The following is an 18,816-nucleotide window of genomic DNA, read 5'->3' as shown; positions in this document are numbered from 1 at the left end:
GACGCAGCAGCACCAATACCGCAGCAGCACCAATAAACGGCCCCTCAGGGATCTTTCTCATTTGAAGGCCTCTTATCTCACCATTACCCACTCTGTTCCTCTTTCCTGTCAATGTCGTCATGGACAACCAGCATGTACCAGGGGGGTGTGACTGCTTTAGCCATACTTACTTTCTTATCCATCAAGACATGAAAATCACCGGTACTATGCAATCTTGAATTACTTAATGGAGAAGATGTTTCAGGAAAGCAGTTTGCTAGAATGTTAACTTAAAGTACTTACCAAGGATATTTGATCAGAAGGTTTGAATTCATTCTTAATCACTGTTTTGATGTTTAAAAGCCTTCTACACACATGGTGTTTACCAAGCATTTTCCTTAGAAGGAGTTTTACACACCTTGAGTCTCAAACATCTACAGCAGCTTGCGATAATCAAACCCATTCAACAACCCTTCATACATCAAGGCACGGTGCTAGACATGGAAGGCTCTCTAGACCTATCAAAGTATTATCCTAATGAAGAATACAGTGGGTGATAAACTTCCTTAACACTCCCACTTTCAAAGGAGAAATTAAGGCAATCAACAAGCAGATATCACATGATTCACAACTAGTCTTAACTGCAGGATTTAGAGGCATTTGTAATGCTTGCCTGAGGTTGACTGAAGATGGTCATATTCTTTTTCTACAAAAAATATTGGGAAAATTTTACACACAGCTGAAGTCTGTGTAGATGTATACAATAGCTATGTTTTCTGAAATGGGAGATGCATAGAGAGGATTGGGGCTTTGAGTTAAACACGAAGAGAGCTGTTGGAAATGAATTGTGCACAACCCCAACGCAATTTCTATGCTGCTCTGATGGTGTGTTGAGTTGCTCAACACTTTTACTCTATTTGGCCCCAAAGAAATCTCCTGGAATGATATAACTCAAGAGTGTCTACACACCACAAAGATAGTAAAAAAATGGACCACATATTTTTGTGAATGTAAAATATCAAGCAGTCCTCATAGATGCCATAGAGCCACATGGCTGAGTCTGTGGGACTGGAAGCCGACAGCCTGAGTGTTAAAGTCTGGTTCCTCAGCTTAGCTTGGTCAACTCGGTTGGTGATTTAAACTTTCTGGGCCTCATTTTTCACATCCATAGAAAAGAAGAAATGCTACTATCTACCTTAGAGGAGTGTTGGGAGAATAAAATAAGCTGCTACAGGTAACACTTTTACCCACACTATCTGGCACATAGTAAGTGCTATGTAAGTGCTAGTGGTTATCATCTTTGCTTCCACTCGACATGCTGCCTTTGTAAGGTCTGAAATCCCCTATTTGCTATAATCATCATTATATTGCTTCAGATTAATAGTGATTAAGAACAGTCAGGAAACTGATGTTAAAATCTCTTAGATCATAGGTTTAGGAAATTCAAGCACCAGGATCTTCTTTTGTTGTTCACCTTTTTGAACAACCTCTTACATGTGTTTTATGCGCAAGAAATTGGTTACTGAATAATTATTTCTTTGTAAAAGAAATAACTTCCATCTGCATGTTTACACATTCCAGTGATATGCAACTAAAATTATTTTACCCATGTAATGGGAATTCAAAAGGCAATTTGTGGCTGAAATGGATTTTCAATAATGGAGAGCATCTTAAATTCTACAGAATAAAATCAAACTGTATTTTTTTGCCAGGATTTTCTGATTTCCTTACTTGATATTATACAAATAGTACCCCTTTCTGACCTCTCTCACTCAGTCTTTCCTCCAGTCTGTACGCTGGGTGGTCTGTTATGTCAGCAGTGGTGTGTGTTTAAACTCAGGCACTTGCTATGGTCGAACATTCTTTCAGCTCACTGACCTTCAAGAAAACAACCTTTATTGAGGGGACTAAATTCTGTAAAGACTATTAGAGTTACAGTTCTACCCATTAAAAACAAAACTGTAAGAAATGTTCATAAATGTACAAAGTAGTAAGGTGTTTTTATTTTTAACTCATATGGCATAGCTCAGTTCCAGTTCCAGTGTAAGCTGAACAGGCAGAAGGTGTTTTTTCCTTGATATGATCATGAAATTTGACCAACTGTAAAGAAAATGTGTGATGTGTGTGTGTCGTGAGAGTTATGGAGAAAATGATCATTCTTTGATTTGTGTCTGAGTCTCTCTATGGTAAATTCATTTTGTTATTTGGGTTTCAGAATATGTATTGTTGCTCAACTGGTGTGGCTCAGTGGTTGAGCATCAACCCATGCACCAAGAGGTCACCAGTTTGATTCCTGGTCAGGGCACATGCCCAAGTTGTGGGCCCGATCCCCAGTGGGGGGCATGCAGGAGGCGGCCAATTGATGTTCTCTATCATCGATGTTTCTATTTCTCTCTCTCCTTTCCTCTCTCTCTAAAATCAATAAAGAAAAAAAAAAAAGATATTGTTAAGTCTATTCTATTTAAACACTTAATTGTCCCACCCCTCATAGGTTGGTCAACATTTAAGTTTAAATGTTACCTAAATCTTCCCGTTTTCATATGAAATTGCTGCTTGTTTTATTTTATTCCCATTTACTCCTTATGTTGTTGCAGTTTTCCACTGAGAAATCATATAAAATATCAATTTATTAGTTATGGGTTTTTTTCTATTGGCATAGGGATAAATTTTTAATAACTAATGTCTTGTTTGGTTTTTAAACTAAAACTTAATTTGGTTTGTGTGTATTAAAAACACATTTTTTATGTGTCTTATGGGAGCTCATTCATACATAACTAACTGCTTTTCTCTTGCTGCTTTTAAGATTCTTTCTTTGTCTTTAACCTTTTACATTTTAATGATGATGTGTCTTGGTGTTGGGTCTCTTTGGGTTCATCTTGTTTGGGACTCCTTGCTCTTCTTGGACTTGTATGTCTGTTTCCTTCACCAGGTTGGGAAGTTTTCTGTCATTACTTTTTCCAAATAGGTTTTCAATTTTTTGCGCTCTCTCTCCTCCTTCCAAGACCCCCATGATGTGAATGTTGGTATGCTTGAAGTCCTCCCGAAGGCTCCTTACACTATGGTCATATTTTAAGTATTTTTTTTCTTTTTGTCATTCTGATTGGATGTTTTTTGCTTTCTTATATTCCAAATCACTGATTTGATTTTCAGTGTCATCCACTCTACTGTTGATTCCTGCAAATTTTTCTTCATTTCGGTTAATGTATCCTTCTCTTCTGACTGGTTCTTTTTATGGTTTTTATGTCCTTTTTCATGATGTTGAAGTTCTCACTAAGTTCCTTGAACATCCTTATAACCACTGTTTTAAACTCTGTGTCTGGTACTTTGCTTGCCTCCATTTCATTTAGTTCTGTTCCTGGAGATTTCTGCTGTTTTCTCATTTGAGACCTGTTTCCTTGTCTCCACATTATGGCTGCTTACCTATGTTTGTTTCTAAGTATTAGGTAAAGCTGCTAGACATGGTAGAGTGGCCTTGTGTAGTAGGTCTCCTGTAGGGTCCAGTGGCACAGTCTCCCCAGTCACCTGAGCTAGTACTCCAGGTGCACCCTTATGTGGGCTGTGTGCACAGTCCTGTTGTAGTTGAGCCTTGATCGCTGTTGGTGTCACTGGGAGGATTAACCCCCAGGCCAATCAGCTGTGAGGACTAGCTACAAGTACAGTGGAGAAACTGTTGTGCAGGAGTTGACCCCATAGAGCAGGACTTGCTTGAGTGGGGCTTTGGTGCTCACTGAGTTTGCCCCTTGAATTGTCACTCATGAAGGTGGTGAGGTTGTAATCTGGCATGGTCTGCAGCTATTCACTGGATGCACTGGCCCTAGGGCCTCCCAAGAGGTGTAAAGTTAGCCACCTCCCGCATGCCCTGCTAGGGCCACCCAACACGAGCTACAGAATGATCTGTTGGACTTGGAGGTGCCCAGAAGAGGCCAAGCTGTGAACCAAAATGTGCTGCCACCAGTGCCAGACCTGGGGCCATTTAGCAAGAGGATGGGGTATGCAGAGGCCAGATGCTGCTTGTTTGAAAAATTTTAGGACAGTCTGAAGCACGAGGCAAGAGAGTCAAGTTGTATGGAAAAGTCACTGGAAATAGCTTGGATGGGACTACAAGCTGGGAGAGATGGGGTCTCAAGGAATCACCAGAGTGGGGCAAAGAGTGTGAGCAAGGCTGATGGAGACTCAGACATTGTGCCCTCTTGTCAGCTCTGAGGGGAGGTCTCAGAAAAGGAACAGTGGCCTCTGCCAGCACTTTTGTCTGGCAGAAAGCTGCCGCACCCAACTTCTGTCCAGATGTCAGACAATTTAGTTCCTCCTCATAGGTCCCTGGTATCTTTCAACCTGCTGTCTCGGGACTGGAGCTCAGAGGAGCGAGTCTGAGTAAGTCCGTGCACAGGCCTTTTAAGAGGAACCGCCTGTGACTCCAGATCCTTCCATCTCACTCAGCGGAAATCCCTGCTGTATTTTACAGCCAGAAGTTATGGGGACTTGTCTTCCTGGCACTGGAACCCTGGGCTAAGAGGTCTGGTGTGGGGCTGGGACCCCTTGCTCCTCAGGGGGATCCTCTGCAGCCAACATATCCTTCCTGATTTTTATCGGCCACACCTGGGTGTGGGACCAGCCAATTCTGTGTCTCTGCCCATCCTACCAACCTCAGTGTAGCTCCATCTTTATATCCTTAGTTGTAGGGCTTCCAGTCAGCTAGATTTCAGGCAGTTCTGAGTTATGGTTGATCTGTAGTTTTGTTGTATTTTTATGTGGTTGTCAGAGGATTAGAATACTTTGATTACCTCCACTGCCATCTTAACCAGAAAGTCAATATATCTTGATTGAATTCAACAAACAATTTAATTTTTTTTAGTTTCTCAAGATGCCAATAAATTTAGCATTAGCAATTATGTATTTAAGTCTTACCTGCTAAGTCATCCCAATCAGAACAAAAAATAGTACCTTTAAGACTGTCATTGCCAGTAAAAGTTGGCACCATTATGGCTTATCCAAAATTATACTTAATTAGCCCAACTACTATTGCTTGCTTTTTTAAAAAAAATCATTAAAAGAAATGGATGCCCTTAGTTTCTAGATTTAAAAAAAAAAAAAATTATAAGTTGGTAGGTCAATAAAATAATCCAAATGAACAGAATAGGAGGGATTTGCAGAGGTCTGCTTCACTGGCTACACCATTTATCTATTTATTTATTTTTGAACTTTTTTTTTTTTTTTTTTTTTTTTTTGAATATGGCTACGGCCATTTAGATTCACCTTCAGTTTGTGTATATATGCACTCATTCATTTATGCAAGAAATAATAACTGAGTCCTTACAAGGCCAGATCTGCCCACTGGTGGACTATTAATTGATTTTTTGCCCCCATTAAGATTATTGTTTTTTTGTCTAGTTGGTCAGATAAAATTTATTAAATTCACAATTTACACATTTTTTTTTTCAGTACTTAAAAAGTTTACAATTTCTGACTTTTCAGACTTCTCATATGCTTCCGCATATGCACACCCAGGGCATATGTGAAATGATCCATTGGAGTATGACAAGAAAATATTGAAAGTCTGGCTAAAAGTTATCATTTATCTTGCTCTTTGCAATTACTTATGTTTTATAATGTGCACATGATACAATAATCCCTCTGCATGTTTTATAAATAAGTATTTATGTCAGGGAAATATGCTAGAATTTTAAATGGATGGAGTAAAAATTATTTAATAAGTATTGCTTACAAGATATACAACCGAGTGTCAGTTCTGTGTAATTTAATAGTTGATAAATGTTTATGTGAGAAATAATCAGCCAGACTGAGGGAGAAAGAGAAAGAAAGAGAGGAGGTGGGGAGGGGTGAGGAGGAGAGAGAAAGAGAGAGAGAAGGCGGAGGATTGAAGACCCAGACTAGAAACAGGAGCTTTCTAATTGGCAGTGGCTGTTAGTTCTAGTGTAATTTTTTTTCACTTAATAATTCTGGCTCTTTTCTCAATAACAATAGTTTCACTCATGTCACCAATGCTTGGAGTTTTAAGCATGTGTTAATAAGACCTCAAACACTGTTATCTTTTGCTGAATTTAAAATATTTTGCTATAGAGTAAAACACATAGCAGCTACTGAAATATCGTATTGAAATATGAAACAAACTGAAGTGTTAAAAATATTTGAATCCCTAAAGCATACCCCTAAAAAAAGATGTTTCTTGTAACCCAGGAACAACTCTACATAAACTATCAGGGGTTAGTATTTGTTTACACTAGACTGTCTATGCTGTACAATAAAACACATTTTGATGTGGGGTGGGGATGCAGGGTAAAATGACCTGAATTAACCTGGTGAATCTAAATAACCTGGTTAACATAGTTCTGCTATGTTCTGGTGTGTGACCTTGTTGAAATTCTCTAAGTCTTAGTGTTTCCCTTTGTAAAATTGGAATAATCACACTCACCTCACATAGATAACTCATGAAAGACACCTAATAGAATAACTGAGTAAAGGAATTGAATTGTTTGCTTCCTTCTTTCCTGTCTTCCTCCCACCCTTAGACCTCCCTCTTTTCTTCCTTGTATCACAGGTGCACTAATCTCTCCTTCATTCCTCTCTTCAATATGCCATGTCACTTTTTTTCTTGGACTGTCCCCTTCTCATCTCCAGAAACCCCCTACACCCTCAGTCACCACTACTTTCTGCTTTCTCCAAACTGAAGTGCCCTGATAGTAACACACCTCTGAGCACCTCTCTCCTTGTCTCCTTTAATTTGAGGATACTATGTTTGATGCCAGGGAAAATATCTTATAATGAAATTTTTAATCTGCCCTCCATTCCTGCACCCAAGAGTACTTATCTACTGTCAGGCCCAGGGCTGGCTTTTAATAAATAATTTTGTATTAACAGATAGATTGAATGATCCTTTGAAGCCAATGTTCATAGAAATCAATTAGCTTCTCCTGTTTTATGATAACAGGCTGCAACTCTGTAATCTAATTAGAATTTTGAAGTGTTCCCTCTGTGACTTTTTAAAGCTATACTTTCTAGTAGAACCACTGGCACTTTCCTGACAGTCAGTACAGACCAAGTTTAAATAAATAGCATGTTTCTGGAGCCAGGTGACATGTAATACTGCTGCCTTCCAAGGCGCTGGTTTGCTCATCGTCTACAAAAGGAGCTCACCTCATCTTGTCCCTGCTCCTTGCAAGCGGGACACATTAGAATAAAGCAGAAAACTGTAATGATAGCATGATATCAGCCACTAGTTGTTTAGCAATGACTCCATAATGACAAAATCAGAAATGCTTTCCTCCATAGGAAAAATAAAGAATGCAAAGAGCCTACTCAGCCAAGGGGCAGCAATACCTTCTTTGAGCAAAGATAGGTTATTAGTGTTCTAATTGGAAACTCTTGTGAATCTGATATTGGTAAAAGAGGGCTGCAGCTATGCATTATTAGTATAGAAATGTCCTGACAATGTTGCAAAGAAGTAGACAATTTAGATATATATCTAAAGCATTTTATATTCTAGTTCTATAAGGTATATGGCTATGTAGAATTATCAGATTGTTAGGTAACTAATATTACTTTATTATTTCAGATTTTGGATCCTATGACAGAGCTATGAATGATCTTTCTTTAAACCTTTTTTTGTCTTTACGAAGTAAGTCCCATTCTATTTAGTTTTACAAAAAAAGAATACATCTTCAGTCTTTAGTGAATTTACTGATTACTTATTATAGTTCTTCTAAATGCATTGGTAATTTTCTAAACATATTCTAGATTCTAGATTATAACACTCATTCATTTATTAATTATCAAGTGCTCCATGGACTCCTATATGTCTACTACAAAATAAGGAAAGTCTCATTTATTCACTCTTCGCCTTTCCTTGGTGAATATACTTTCCCTTTATATGCTTAGCACTAGTTTCAGATTTCTTTTCTACTGACTCTCACTTCTCTTTCTTCACAAATTTCCCACTTTTTAAATCCCTTTCAACATTTTCAACTTGCTCAAAACTGATTTTACATTGAAGTGTGAACATGCTGCCTTTTAAAAAGATATAAATGCTAATAGGATTCCCGGCACTTTTATGGTAATTAACACAGACCACATTGAATACATAGTGTATTTAGAGGACCATATGACTTATAACACTGCTGCATTTGAGAGTGTTGATTGGCCGATAGTCTACAAAAGAAGCTTTCATTTATTCCTGTCCTTTTCCTCCTTTGGAAAAGCTATTGAGAAACAGCAGTTAATGTCCAGCCATGGCCAACACTCAGAAGTGGTCTCCACTGAAGACTTCCCTTTCCTTCCTGTGTCCTCCAGCAGAGCATCTGCCATCTGTGTCCTTAACATGATAATACAGTGAAGGCAGCTCATTAAAAAACATCTTTCCATCTTTCCTGGCACCAAAAGAAATGGCTATTGACTAACCGTGATCTTAAGTCACCTATTACTGTTATTTTTAATATTCATTTCTGGGCGTACAGAACTCTTTGGAAAGGTATGAGTTCATGTGGTCTGTCTACCAGACACTTTTTGCCATAATCTTAGCCCAAGAAGTTTGTCTATTTCAAATAACAAGTTCAGAATAAAGTCTGTCCCCTGGAGCTCTGTGGACCTTCCATAAGCTCTATGCCTTAAAACACACCTGTCTTCTCTCTGTAGAAATTGGTCCCTGATTGCAGCCAAACCCTACATTATGTCTCAGGACCTAAACCACAGTATCTGTTTATTTAGTCTCCAATAAAAGAGCTGATAGATAAATCAAAGGATTGATTTGACCTCCAATAAAAGAGTTAGCTGATCATTTCAAAAATAATTCATAGGATTTAAGATCTTGGAAGCTCATCAGGGTTCATGGTTTGAGTCTCTACTCTGTACAGGACCTCTGAGCCGGGTGGACTGGCTCGCAGTAACCAAATTATAAGACGGTGCTGTGAAACCAGAAGGCCATGGTACACATTTGCAATGACAATTCCATGGAAGGTAAATTTCTCCCAGGTACACCTAGGGTCCTAGGAACACAAAAGTGCACAAGACCCCTTATAGAAGCCTAGAAGGGGAGGCAGACGAAGAAAGAGTATTGACTTAGTGTAAGTCCATAAGAAGAGTACATTGCAGAGTCTTGAGGGTGGTGCATGTCATGGAGGGCTTACAGATGAGGTCACACTGGATGGGTAGCAGTCAACCAGGCTAAGGGATTTGTAAAGGAGGTGGGAAAAAGAGCATGAGTGCAGGGTCATGGATGATACAGCATATCCAGTGCCCCTGCACGTCATCCTTCATGGCCAGCGAGCATAGTATGAGGATGGGAGTGGAGAGGAATGAGGCAGGAGGGCTAAGAAGGGCAAGGTTGCAAAGCTCTGAGTTGGTTAAGGAGTTTGAATTTTTCATGAGTATGTGCAAAGGCCCTCCCTGACTGATTTAAGTGAAGTAGTAGCACATCAAGTTGATTTTACAAATATTACTCTGGCAGTGTAGAGAACAGCGTGAAGGAGACGTTCATGACTAGAGCACCAAGATAGGTCCATGGATACATCCATGCTGTCATCTAGATGACCGATGGCAATGACTGGAATGATGATTGTGTTGACAGAAATCAAGAGATTTGGTGGCTGGTGTGGCTCAGTGGTTGAGCGTCGACCCAGGCACCAAGTGGTCACTGGTTTGATTCCCGATCAGGACACATGCCCATGTTGTGGGCCCGATCCCCAATGAGAAACATGCAGGAGGTGACCAATTGATGTTCTCTCTCATCGGTGTTTCTATCTCTTTCTCCCTCTCCCTTCCTCTCTCTTTAAAATTAATAAAGAAAAAAAAGTTCTTTTTTAAAAAGAGCTATTTGAACAGATATTAGAGATACTGCAGAGTGGGCTCATAGGACTTGGTGATTAAATAGTGTGGGAGAGAGCAGAAGGCGGTATCAAGGATGATTCCTGGATATCTCACATCTTGCTTCTTCATGAAGAAAAGATGCTGAATCCCACTCTGGCTATATAGAAATTGAGATGTTAAAGATGTTAAAGAGAGACCTCTGGGAGGTAATTTACAGAGCTAACAGGAGAGAGAGAGAGAGAGAGAGAGAGAGGAGAATGGAGATAGGCTTCGGAAATAAAGACTTAAGCTTCACTATAGCAAAGACGATCATTGAATCAGGAGGGTAGATGGCTGCCCTGAAAGAATGTGCAGAAGAAAGTTTAGGACACACGTCTAAGGGATTGTCGGTACTAGCGGAGGAAGCAGATGACAATAACAAGACAACAGATGAAGGCGGAGATGAAAGGGAAACCAGGGTAAACGGCATCCCGTCATCAGAGGTGCTGGCATTTCAAGGGGTGTCATCAACAGTGCTCAAGGCTCCCAAGAGGCCGGATAAGAAAACAACCAATCGTAGCAGCTGGGTTTATCATTAGAGAGGCCAGGTTGCAGAGAAAGAACAGTTTCAGTGAAACAAGCAGTCCAGGCTGACTCCAACTCACAATGAGATGGGGAGGTTTTCAGCACCTACAATACAAGGCCTACGGTAATGAGGAAAAGAGGGAAGAAGAAACTACGTTGGCTTTTTATTACTCGGATCGTACTAGAGACACACTGACGTATTTCTCTAGTTCCCCTTTTTCTGAGCCTCGCACAGATCATCTTCAAATGGGAACATTCTCTATTCAAGAGAGCTCGGTAGAGTTGATTTATTTTTTGTCACCTTTGCTATCATGTGCGTGTGGAACTCCAGGGTACCACATCTGACTGGCAGGGGGGCCCGATCTGGCCTTGACTCTTTACCGACCAATCCCTTCTCCTACATGGATTGAGCCTAGGCTATACCATGGTATTGAGAATGGTTTGTGCTTACATGAAAATGTAGGGTGGTTCCAAGAAGCTAGGGAAGGTCTGAAGTCCAGGGAATAGACCCGTGTTATAACAGGACCCAAAAAGTGGGTCACCAACAGAACATGGAAAGACACTTGCATTTTATTTAGGACATGGAGCCAAGACATAGCCCTGGAGGAGAATTTGTGCTGGCATTATAAGTCTTTGGAGGATCAAGGAGCCTGGTTCTTAGTATACAGTTCATCCCTTAATATCCTTCACAGATGACTCCACCCATTCTTTGGCAGGAGTTTTATTGTCTTATTTTTGTCTTAGAATACATCCATATTTCGAATTTTTCGGTGCAGTGTGCTTTAACCAGACACTGACACATATAGAAGAAAGAAGACATTCAGGTATATGAATGCAAAAATTTATTTTGACTTTCACCTCCACTTATAATTGTAACATGTGTTAAGCATCAAAAAGCCTTTGCCTGAGGCAGTTGTGATAGCAGACTGTTGCTTACATAACCAATTATTTCACCCCCACACACTCAAAACTCAGACCACTGGTACATTAGAGCTGACAGAAAAGGATCTCATAAAATGCATCAACATATTATAAATGTAAAAGGAGTCAGCCTTTGCCAATACTTGGGGGAAAAAGGAAATCAACCTTCTAATACGATGATGACAACCATTTCCCACACCTGACATTTTTCTTAGTAATAAAAAATTGTAACTGACATAATTTTTTTCAGCAGGCTAATGTATATTTGTAACATAAATCTTCTACCTAGCTCTAAAACATAGATATAGATTCTGAAGAGGGAGGCAAATATATTTTTAAAAAATGAGAATTCAAGTCTCTGTTAGAAAAATATCGATCTTGGGCATAGCCACAAAATTAACCGTAGTCATTTGGAATGTCCAGAACCTAGAGAGGTACTGCTAACCTGACAAGGACACAGTGAAGGTCATTTATAGTGGTAATTCTAATGGCCATGATCATTCAGGGCACTGGGATAACTTCTGATGAACAAAATGGTGATTATTTCAGATTCATCCTATGTATATCCACCGAAAGCATTCCCTAACATCACTTCCCATAATCAGGAGCAGACAAAGAAGCCTCCCTCTGCCTATCTCCCAAATTTTCAACTCAACCATGTTTGCGCCATTACAACCCAAACGTTGCTGAACACTGAAAATTATCTTAAAAAGAAAAAGAAAAACAAAAACAAAAAAAATGGTCTTCATCAAGATTCTGAAAATGAAGTCAGTAGATCACAGGTCCCTTGGGTTTCCCTCCTCTCTTCACCCTTTGCTGTCCTCACCCACATCTTTCAGGGGGCCTGGGTCCCCGAGGGAGTGTGAGTACAGAGAAGACCCAGAAGTCGGCTCAAGGGCCAAGTTGGGTGGTGGCGCATTACGCCCACTGTGCAGAATTGCGAGGGAAAGTTTCAGAAGTGCAGTTTGAAGTGAAGTGACCTGCAAAAGAAGGGGATGTGTTAGGAATGGATAGTACTCAGATGGTGCCTTCCAAATAACGGGGTGCATTATTAAAGCAATGGCCTGGACATCAGCGACTTTGGGCTCCATCAACTGCAATCTTTCTAGCTCTCAGTTCCCACATCAACACTGGAGACTCAGCTAGGCCGTCTCTGGGACCTTTCCACCCCGAAGCGTCATGCCTCGGGGACCCTAGAGAACCAGACGCTTTTGTACAGTCACCACTTTTGTTTTAAGTTTTAAAACTGACTTTAAAGAGAGAGAGAAACATCGATGTGAGAGAGAAATATCCATTGGTTGCCTCCCAAAGGCACCACTACTGGGCATCAAACCTGCAACCTGGGCATGTGCCCTTACTGGAAATTGAACCCGCTACCTTTTGGTGTACAAGAGTTGGTTCAAACCACTGAGCTACCTGGCCAAAGCTGCACAGTCATCACTTTCTACATCCTCTCAGACATGTTTCAGTTACTGGAGTTTCCATCACCCGTGTTCATCAGCTGTCGAAAATCCCATGTGTTTACTACTGTAATCGTTCTGTAACTGTTCCTTCACTTGTAAAATTTTTCCCACACCTCTCTCAAGGATTTCATGAGGAAAAATAACAAATGAGAAATGTTTCGAGAGAAAATTGTTACCCAAGTCTTAAGTAAAAATAAGGTTCTCATTTAGGCCATTTTAGTAATGTGTCCCTCTTCTAGGCTGTAACTTGAGCATGTTCTGTATTCCTGTGTGATGGACAGCTGCCCGAGCGGGTTTGCAGAGTCAGTGGTCATTTCCAAGGGGTACGGCGCAGAGGTGAGAGTGTGGATGAATGGTGTATTTGAAGTATCCTTCCTGAGCATAATTACCTGGCAAACATCACTACTTCTACAGGTAGAAAATGGTACAAGCCCTTAATGACGGTGTGGGTGGATGTCGCTTAGCCATTAATTTGTTACCCGAGACCTGACACACATATTTGTTCCTTCCCAAAATAATTGTTTAGCACCGTATAATCCTTCACACCATTCAGTGACACCTAGAAAAGCAATCACCTAAGCTTTCTCTCTACAGGTTAAGGCCAAGCCATTACAAAATGGATTTCTGACCTTCTTTATTATTATGGAGTTCTTATGAAAGAAGACTAGTATATATTCATTTCTCATCATGTGTTTTATTTTAATTTGAGAATCCTTTACCACTTTTAAAAAGTACTTATCTTGTTTGTTTAGCTTTGTGCCAATGCAAAACAACTAACTTTCTCAACCTCCCTCCCTCAAAAACTTTCAAAGGGCATTGAAAATTATATCAGAACCATTTGGTTCTCAGCCTTCTGACACAAGAATCCTCCTCACAGCACACAGGCAAGAGTTCCCTAAAGTCTATTGGAATTTTTCCAGGTATAGAGAACTCCAGACCTCATGCGGCAGCCCATCTTATTCCTGTGGTTTGCTTCTGCCAAAAAAGCTCTTCTTCATGCCAGTATTTACCTGTCCCTTTTGTCTCTTATCTTTATCTTCTAATTTCACATCTGAAAAGCTATCAACACTTAGCAACAACTCCCTCAGGTATCAGCCAATAATAAGCACCTCGCTTTTCTTTCTCTGCCCACGAAGTTTTCCCTGATTGCTTTCACACATCTTGCATCCCTGGAAACTATTTAAGACTCCAATGAGGAATATTCTATTGCATTTCATAAGGCTGAGACTTGGATCAAAATAATCGATGATGCAGTGAAACCTGGCTAGAGAGGTTGCTCGGGTCCCATGGAGGGTCCAGAATTCTGCAAATCATAAGCACTTTCTTCGTAATTACTACCTGACAAGTATAAAAACTGCTTGGATGACTTGTTTCTTTTAAGTAGAAATCTGCAAAGAAAATGTAGCTGACATAGCATTTGAAGATCTAGAATAAAAATGGAGCTGTTCCAACTGGGCAACGCTGCGGAGACTGATCGAAAGGGGCTGCGTATATATCCCAAGAGACTTCAATATGTGATACCCCATCGTCTGTGATAGAGAAGAGAGTGTTTCTTAAGACAGAGTTTACAGGAGACTTCATAGTTAGGAATAATTTTAATTAGAATAATTGTGCAAAAACAAACTAGGAAGAGAAATGGAGAGCAGTCTGACCCATAAAACACACGTATATGTAATTTTCTGCAATTACACAGGGACATTCCCTAAGAGAAAAGTGATGACTAATCTTTAGGATCCCAGAAATGCACAGACTACAAGCTTTCTTTGTAATGGAATTTATTATTGTTAGAACTGTATGCATAAACATGCTCAACTTCTGCTAGTACCTGAGAAGAAAATCTAAACCAGGAATCACAAAATAGACACTATTCTTGGATTACAGCTCAGTTTGTGTTATAAATGTCATATTACATATATGTCATATTGCACAAATACTAGTGGTATTTTAAAAACAAACAAACAAACAAACAAACAAACAAACAAGCATTAGCTTCCCTGAAGTATGGTTAGAAAACCCTGGCCTTTTTCTTTCCTCTGTTCTGAGACGGATGCCTTCAGCCTGTCTCTGAGGTCAAGGCACAGGGGCAGCACCGACCCCACGTGTCCCTCACCTGCACACTCCACGCCACTTCCCCGTTGAAATTGAAGAAATCTTAGGGGTGCAATTTCCAATGTACACTTTTAGGTTAAGATCTGTTCAAAAGGCCTGTAAGAATACTAATCATTTGTATATTTTTCTATCAGAGTACATGGTGATTATGAACCATAGAAGACAGAAAATAAAATTACTTTTAGCTATCTAAAATTGTATCTGAATTTCACATGTATCCCATTTTATCCCCACTGAGATGCCTTTGATCAAATAATAAAGTTTCATTTTGATCAAATCAATAAAAAGTTATAAATAAAAAATTCAATATCATTTTCATACCAAATGAACATTGACAAGGCCCATGCAATTCAGTGCTGATTTTAGACCAATCTGAAAACTCTCTTTCCATTTCTTAAGTTCTTCTTTAAAAAAAAGTTTCTAATTAAACATAACAGTTATGAAGAGTGCAGCATTTGGAATCCTACAGAATGTGGGTTTGAATTCTAGATCTTTCACTTATTTCCAGTAATAATCATTTGTATGCAAAATATGACTAATAGTCACTTTCCATGTGTGTACTGAGAATTACATATAGAAAAACATATGTGACTTGCTTAGAGCAGAGTATGGAGTTGATAAATATCAGCTATTATTCTTGTTATTATTGTCAAATATGTATGATCTCTTAGAGGACATTTGTCTGTAAACCATTCACTTGTCTGGGAGGACATAGCTGACAGAATTCTTACCTGAATAGTATTAACCCTAGAAACAGATAAACAAAAACCACCCGTGGCAAAGATATGGGAAATCCCTGAACCACCGTGATCTATACTGTAGATGGGTTAGTTTTGCCATTGTTTTGTTTGAGTTTATGTTCAGTTTAATTCCTTATATCAGAAAAAGGTGTTTTTCTTCAATATTTATTTTCCTAAATAACTCTCAAAAACAAAAGGGTAAGTGAAGTCATAATCGTTTCACATTTTATTAAGTTAAATAAATACTTAACCAATATTCATTCATGTGGATCACACAGTACCTCAAAGGTCCAATTTGTGATGAGGTTCTGATGAGGTTTCCTTCCTGTAGTGATAACCACATCACAGCATATTGTGGCTGACCTAGGTGGGGTGTTTCCGGGCTTTCGGAGGATGAGCTATTTAGTGCATTTGATGTGAATCATAAACGTAAATATCCTCTGCTTCTTGTTCCGTCTGTGCTTCTGGATCTGCTGGGCCATCGTTGTAGAGGACTCAGCGCCATCTAGTGTCCATTGGAAGCATCGCTGGAGGGAACGCGTGCTCAGAGACACCACGCGCCCTGCAGTAAATAACCACGGTGTATTGGTCCATTATTTCTTTTAGTTTCTAAATCATTGGATTTTGAAAACTTCAGGTCCTGCTTAACTCCGCTGTTTTTCGAATGAGCTACATCAAATCAAACGCCATGTTACCTGTATTCCCTTAAGGGGTTAATCAAATAATGTTTTGCTCTAGTGCAGACTTGTGTTGCTACGTTTTTATCACTTGCAGCTGACATTGTGTAGATATGTTTGTTCGAATGGCGGGTTTTCTCAGGATCCACCTGAAACCACAGCGTGTTTCTCACAGTACAGCATGTTCTGTATTTGAGTCAGAACTGTTGTCATTTCCCCCTATTTTTGATTCTTCTCTCTCTCTCTCTCTCTCTCTCTTTTTTTTTCAGATTGTCTACAAAGCCTGGCTGTGTTCCCAGTACTTTGAAGTCGCACAGTTTAACTGCAGAAAGACAATTCCTTGCAAGCAATACTGTTTGGAGGTTCAGACGAGGTGTCCGTTTATATTGCCCGACAATGATGAAGTCATCTACGGGGGGCTCTCCAGTTTCATCTGTACAGGTACAGCGCACGGCCAGGTTTTGTCACCAGCCCCTCGTGGTGGCTTTGCATTCGTTCTTATGTGATGTTTGTTTTCTTTGTTGCTTCTTCCCGCTGATGTAACCTTGAAGACATGGCTGGTAGTTTTCCATGCTTTCCTTCATAGAAGGCCTGAAGGGACCTGCTTTGGAAAAGCCGCTTTAGCTTCTACCAATGACCTCGTCATTAACTTTGTAGAAGGATAATTCTGAAGGAAAAATGCCAGCAATCATTAGATATGCTTCAATTTGACTTATAGTAGGTTGGGTTCTGCCTACATTGCTTTTATATTATCTAAGAACAGATGATGTGATAAGGCCAGTAAAATCATGTATCTTCAAATTGGTAACAAGTTATTATCCCAAGTCCCTTTTCGGAAAAGTGTTACCTTAAATAAGTATTAAGAGCCTGGAGAAGTGTCCACCTAAGTTATTCACGTGCGTGTGTACATGTTAGAGCTGCACAATGAAGGCCCGGTATCATCATATCTTGATTTTCCATGAACAGAGTTTGCTTCTTTCAGCAAATGCTTCAGACTGGGAAAAGCACTGGGCATTCGATTTCTGGTTATTTTATAAGCATTGCATAACTTAGAAAAAGAATAAGATGTAAAGGATAAGAGTAGTAGCTGTGCCCTGGCTGGTTTGGCTCAGTGGTTAGAGCATTGGCCCGCAGACCAGAGAGTCGTGGGTTCGGTTCCCGCTAAGGGCACGTACCTCAGTTGCAGTTTGTCCCCGGCCCTGGTTGGGGTCATGTGGGTGGCAGCCTGTTGATGTGTTTCTCTCACATCAATGTTTCTCTCTCTGTCTCTTCCCCCCTCTCTCCCTCCCACTCTATCTGAAGATAAATGCAAAAATATCCTTGGGTGAGGATAAAAATTAAAAAAAAAGAGTAGTAGCTATTTTTTGAAGTCAGTGGTGAGTGGACAGGTGGGAGGAAGACACTGCTCGATGTGAGACCTGCAGAACTGCTGCCGATTCTCTTGGTCAGAAAGTGCTGCGCAGTGTTCTTGTAACCAGATGGTTCCGCTGTAGCATGTTTAGTTTTCAAGGTTTAGGGATAAAACACCATCGTAAGTATCAAGAACCATGAAACCCCACTTCTCACATCAGACTTTACGTAACCCCTCTAAGATGGTGACATATTGAGATGCTCAACATGAGAACTTATCAAATTATTTCTAGATCACTACTTACATACCTGTCTACTGACCATACTGTTCTCAGTGATAAGCTATCAAGAAATAGTTCCCTAAAGTTCGCCAGTAAGAACCTGCCTAAAAACTGGATGAGTATTTCTTCTGACTCAATGTTGTGGATAAAGCATGTGACTGAAGGGCAGGAGACATGCACTTTTGTCCTCTTTCTACTATGCATTCCCTCTGAGCCACCATCTCCGCACTAGAAAATCAGTCATAGTAACGCCCTTGACGCATGTCTGCTATAAAGATCACAAGTAAGGGAGAAACAGTAGTCCATAGCTATTTTACATAAGAAAGTGGTTTGTGAAATGTAAAATGATTTACCAATAAATTTTGTTGTTCCACTGATTTGATGCTGAGGTCATTTTTCATGTAGCTCGTCTCTGCTGGAAGACAGAGGGAAAGCAAGAGAGACGGGGCGAGAGAGAATAAAAGAATAAAATAAAGGACAAAAATTGAAGGAAGAAAGGAAGGAAGGGAGGGAGGGAGGGAGGGAGGAAAGGAGGGAGGGAGGATAGGTATTAATATCTTCTTTCTTTGAATTTAAACCAAAATTCACCAGACATAGGCTATTTGACTTTTACATAAAATGTTCAATAAAGGGTCATCATGTTAAGGTCTTCAACTCAATGGCATTTTAGGACTTTGGAGAAACTCATGAAATTTATGTAAAAGTTGTATGTTTGCTTATTCACATGCAAATAGATTTTCTCCTAGAGAAGGTCAGCCGCTTTTACCAGGTTCTCAAAGTAGACTAGGAGCTCAAAGGAAGGGCGAGGTCATTGGTGTTCTCTGTTTTCCATTTCCTGATTCTTTATCTGCCTGTGTGAATCCGAAATATATTTTTGAATGTCCACACCTTTCCTTGTCTGCTTTCAAAGCCGTCA

The 18,816-nt window shown here is 39.9% G+C and overlaps 1 protein-coding gene across 1 annotated transcript in view; it reads left to right on the top strand.

Moving 5' to 3' along the window:
• The window catches only part of FAM155A (family with sequence similarity 155 member A), a 563,801-nt gene that overhangs the window by 510,864 nt on the left and 34,121 nt on the right, over nucleotides 1-18,816 (top strand). The window contains exon 2 of the mRNA XM_036250237.1: nucleotides 16,539-16,710. Coding sequence (XP_036106130.1) covers nucleotides 16,539-16,710 — 172 coding nt within the window. The remainder of the gene's footprint in view (nucleotides 1-16,538; nucleotides 16,711-18,816) is intronic.

The sequence above is a fragment of the Molossus molossus genome, unplaced genomic scaffold (assembly GCF_014108415.1).
Source record: "Molossus molossus isolate mMolMol1 unplaced genomic scaffold, mMolMol1.p scaffold_m16_p_9, whole genome shotgun sequence".
NCBI classification, from domain to species: Eukaryota; Metazoa; Chordata; class Mammalia; order Chiroptera; family Molossidae; genus Molossus; species Molossus molossus.
The sequence above is the reverse complement of the archived record's forward strand: the minus strand, read 5'-3'. Positions and strand labels throughout refer to the sequence as shown.